Source organism: Mus caroli, chromosome 6 (assembly GCF_900094665.2).
Source record: "Mus caroli chromosome 6, CAROLI_EIJ_v1.1, whole genome shotgun sequence".
Classification (NCBI taxonomy): Eukaryota; Metazoa; Chordata; class Mammalia; order Rodentia; family Muridae; genus Mus; species Mus caroli.
This window is the reverse complement of record NC_034575.1, coordinates 23,910,935-23,915,468: the sequence shown is the minus strand read 5'-3', so window position 1 is coordinate 23,915,468 and position 4,534 is coordinate 23,910,935. Positions and strand designations below refer to the sequence as shown.

Below are 4,534 nucleotides of genomic sequence, written 5' to 3'. Positions count from 1 at the left end.
TTTCTTATCTTTGTAGGCTGAGATGCAGTGTCTCTTCCAGCAGGGCGGTTTGCCTTGGTTTTGTGACACTAGCAGATAGAGGATTTCAAATTGGCAGCCATGTCCCCGAACTCTCAAGGGACCCGAGGAGGCTGCTGAAGCTACATCTGCACCACCCCTCTGTGGCCCACCTTCACTGGGGAGCCTGGGATCCAGCCCCTCCCTTAAGTTGTAGCCAAGAACACGGACTGAGTGGCACATCTCCCCAAGTTCATACGGTGTGATCCTCATCCCCGAACTGATGCTGTTAGAAGATGAGGTCTGGGAGAAGGGGTGAGTTCACAAGATCTCTGGGAGTGGGACTAGCATTGTTACCAAAGGGACCTCCTTAGAGGGCCTTCCTTTGTGTGTATAGTGTGAGGGAACCACATTAAGATGGCAGCTGCAGTCTGTAAGATGGTCCTCCCCAGACCTGGCCATGTTGGGTCTTGGTCTTGGACATCCGGGCCCCAGAATTATGGATAGATGTCTGTTGTTCATACCTCGCAGCCATGGTCCTCTGTTGTAGCAGCTGGTGGGAAAGCTGGCACCCCTGTGCTCCCCAGCAGATGACTAACAACCAAGCCTGTTGCTAATTGTGATGTGGAGGGAGGAAGGCTTGCCTAACTTCAGATTTCGTGGGGTCCTGCTTAGCGTCTCATCTCTAGAGACACCCGTGACATTTCTGGATGAGGACATGGTCTTTTAAGTTGCCATGGAAATGACAGTCTTTGATAGTCCCACAGTCTCTCTGGACAGGAGTTGAGCATGCCAGGTCCTGCATGGGCTGAAGGGATGACTGTTCTGAGACTGCCATGAGCCAGATTTTTTTTTTTTTTTGGCTCAGCATGCCTGGCTGGTCTGCCATTAGACTGTGAGGTTTGGTTATTTGCTTGGGGTTTTGATACTCTGGCTTTAAATATAACCGGGTGCTTCTCGAGGCTGGTTTGCAGAACCGCACAGCCGCTGGTGTAGAATGTGCTTCTTGCCTGGCCCTGGGCCTTAGGGTAATCCTTTTGCCTGAATAACTGGTAGCTGGCTGTGGCCAAGCCCGGGTGAGGCTGACCCTGGTGATGGCTGGACGCCAGCCAGGCCTTGCCCTGTCACACACAAACAGCTCTCCGAAAGCCCCTCCACAACAGGAGGCAGAAGACAAAGCGCGGAGGCGTCATTAATTTATTTGAATTGACACAAAATAAAACAAAAATTTGTTGTTGCTGTTGTTACATATATATATGTATTAAAAAAAAAACCCCAAAACCAAACCAAGCATTTTTGCATATGGGAAGTTTCACAATCTGGGAACAAGGTTCTCTGAGCGAAAGGCTCAGGACATTCCAGCTTGATGAGGTGACCAAGGTGACATAGCACAGCCCCAGAGCAATCTGACACCAGCCACCATGAGCCTTCGCTCCAGACTGTGGCACGTGGGATCTTTCAGAAGCCACTTTTGTGGCCCATAAAGTCCTTTCAGCACTTCCTGTCATTCTTTCCCGGTCTCTTCAGTCTTCCCTGTCACTTCCTGTTTGGACTTTTATCCCTTCAACATACCAAGTGTCCAATAAAACATCACATCACCCCTCAGCTCCTCCAACTCCTCTCTTAGCACCACAAAACCTGACCCCGTTCACCTCCACAGGGTATGACCTGGCTGGAAGGGCACACTTCAGGGCTGAGGATCCAGTCTGGTCCTGCAGCCTGTTTGCCATTATAGTTTTAGGTATAAGCTAACCGTCTCTTATCAGAAAACCCAAGATCCAAACTGCTCCAAAACCCCAAGGTTTTTGAGTGCTGGCATGAGTAGACAGGTTCACGCTGTAAAAACGTCTTTCATGCATACAACATTATTTAAAACACTGTATAAAACTACACTTCAAGCAGTGTCTATACGGTATTATGAAATATAAATGAACTTCATGTTTATACTTGGGCCCCATCCCCAAGATATCTCATTTTATATATACTCAAATATACCTATGCCTGAAAAGACTCTAAAATCCAAAACGCTTCTAGTCCCAAGCATTTTGGATAAGGGATAGTCAACCTGTATTTTCTTATTTTCAAGACCCCAGGTATCCTGTGTCAACAGTGTGCTACCATAGCAGTGGATGCTAATGTGCCCTGAAATGCGGTATGTAAATGCAATAGACTGCAAGCAGGGTTCCCCTGGGCACTGTCACCCTCAGCTCAGGTTCTTTCACACCTGTTGAAGACAGCACTGTACTTCCAGCTGTGCGGGGCTGCTGTTGTGGAGTACACCACAGCGAGTAGGGTCTAACCACAGGGACATGAGCCTCTGATTTTTATATGTATTTGGTGAGCTTCTCTAGCCCACAGCACCAGATAGGGCTGAGCACGGAACTGTGCTCAGTCTTAAAGTGTATTGCTTTCCATCAAGTGTCCTCTCACTGATCTGCCCCCCAGTTTGATGGTGACATAGGGTGCAGGGGTGATGGAAAAACCCAAGCCCCTTTGTTCATCCTCCAGCCCGAAGGGCAATTCTGGCAGCCTGGCCTGGGGCCCTGGCACTTCCTCAGCAGTGCTGGCCCAGGGCTCAGGACCATCTGCTAAGTGATTTCTCATTCCCACTGGAACAAAACTCCCCACAGAATGGGTGGAAGACAGGGTTCTACTTTGGATGAACCAATCAGATGAGAACCACATATTGGCATGCAAACGTCTACCTGCTTAAGAAACGCATTGTGAGATCAACCCTGGACAACTTTGGAGACCTACACCAGGGACCCTTTTCTTGGGGCTCACTGTCTCAAACGTGGGGCCCTCACTCCCTGAGCTCAGCAATATGCCAACAAAAGGCCTGTAGCTTTAGCCCCCTCCAAGGGTACCTGGTACACTCCAAATGTCCCGGAAAGAGTCAACTCCTTTGTCCTTTTCACAAAGCCACACTATGTGGCCACAGAGGTAAGAAAATGCCTCACCCTTTCAGAAAAGCCTACCACACACATGTAATTCAGAGAACACTTCCGGATCCTTCACCCTCCCTCTAACACATCCTCTACCCTCAGGTGCACATAGATACATATTACACTTGACAAAATTCATCTGCTTTGGATAATAACCTAGCCTATGCTCTAGGCAATGCCGCTGCAAACGTGTTTGCATAGAGCCAGTCACAATAGAAACAAAACCAGTCACCAGAGGACAAGCCTGAGAGCTACCTGCAGAGACTCTTGTTTGGAAGATCCCAACCTTCCTTCCAGTCACTCAAAAATTAGGTTTGCCTCGGGCAGACCCATCAATAGGATTGAAAGCAGCACCCCAGGAGCCTTCCTCATCCTGGCTGACCCCCAAAGCCTGAAAAAGCTGATGCCTTGCTTCAGATCCATTCGAAATAGAATGCAGAATAAATAAATAAGTGCTTCCATCGTGTGCTGCTTGGGAGTTTCCAGCTGTGTGTGGATGCAGCCTTCACGGTGCTCCCAAAGACTCTGAGACAGTCCAAAGGCTCTACCCATCCCTACCTCACATCCCCTGGGCCGCAGCAAAGCATGTACCCACGGAGGAACATGTACCCAGAGCAGGTGGGACATGGAGGGGATGGGATGGTTCTTATCTCTACTTGCTGAAGAACTAGGTGAGAATCCCCTCTGCAGGCTGGCCCCTCTTGTGCTCATGAAGTTGTGTGGATAACTTGAGTCAAGCGTTGTGGAGTCATGCCTTTGGATGGGTGGTCTACAGGAGGGAGAGAAATGAATGATGGATGTGTGCACACGGCTCTCTTCTCCTGAAGACCCCTGGAAGCCAAGGTTTCTTCCCGCTACATGATCCTTGGGAGCCTGGTGGCCTTTGAAACCTCAGCATTCAGGGCTAACATCCAACTGTTGAAGAATGTCCTGCAGAGAGCCCTGCAGCCTGCTCAAAGCCACCACCTCTGTGGAGTAAAGTGAGGCTTCCAGGACGCCATCCAGGCTCTCTGGCTTCTGCAGGCCACTGGTCTGAGGCAGTGAACAGCTCTTGGAGAAGGCCAGCAGATGGAGGAGGTCTCGGAGATTCTCCAGGTCATTGGCTATCTGCAGCACATTTTGGGAAGGCAGGCTGGTGAGGACCTGTTGATAGACTGCCAGAGTCTGGTCCATCTTGGACAAACTCAGAATGGGGTGAAGCCCAGGAATGAAGTCCAAGCCAGTGACCCTCTGCTTGGCGGATACCGACTGCTATGCAGGAGGAAGAGGAACAAGAGTTGCTTTAGCAAGTGGCAGGGAGATCGGTCTCCAGAGCCCTTCATTACATCTGTGAACCTGGGCTACCTCCTTCCTTCTCACCTTCCTGGTCCAGGCCCCTACTTCCTGTCATCAGCTGACTGGGAGCCACGGAGCTGGTCTCCCAGACTTTCTGTTCATTCCAAGCCACTCCACCCTTCACTTCTGATTAATCTTGAGTAATCCCTTTCTCCAAATGATATCCATGAAGAACCAGCCATAGCTCTTTATTCCTTATATTCTCTCTAGCCTCCTGCCCTTATCAGATCTCTCCCTCCTAGTCATATTCTTCTGTG

The 4,534-nt window shown here is 49.8% G+C and overlaps 1 protein-coding gene across 1 annotated transcript in view; it reads right to left on the bottom strand.

Annotated features, from left to right (window-relative positions):
• Positions 1–1,179: 1,179 nt before the first annotated feature.
• Lep (leptin) overlaps positions 1,180–4,534 on the bottom strand; it is a 13,686-nt gene continuing 10,331 nt past the window's right edge. The window contains exon 3 of the mRNA XM_021165722.1: positions 1,180–4,193. Coding sequence (XP_021021381.1) covers positions 3,834–4,193 — 360 coding nt within the window. The 3' untranslated portion in view covers positions 1,180–3,833. The remainder of the gene's footprint in view (positions 4,194–4,534) is intronic.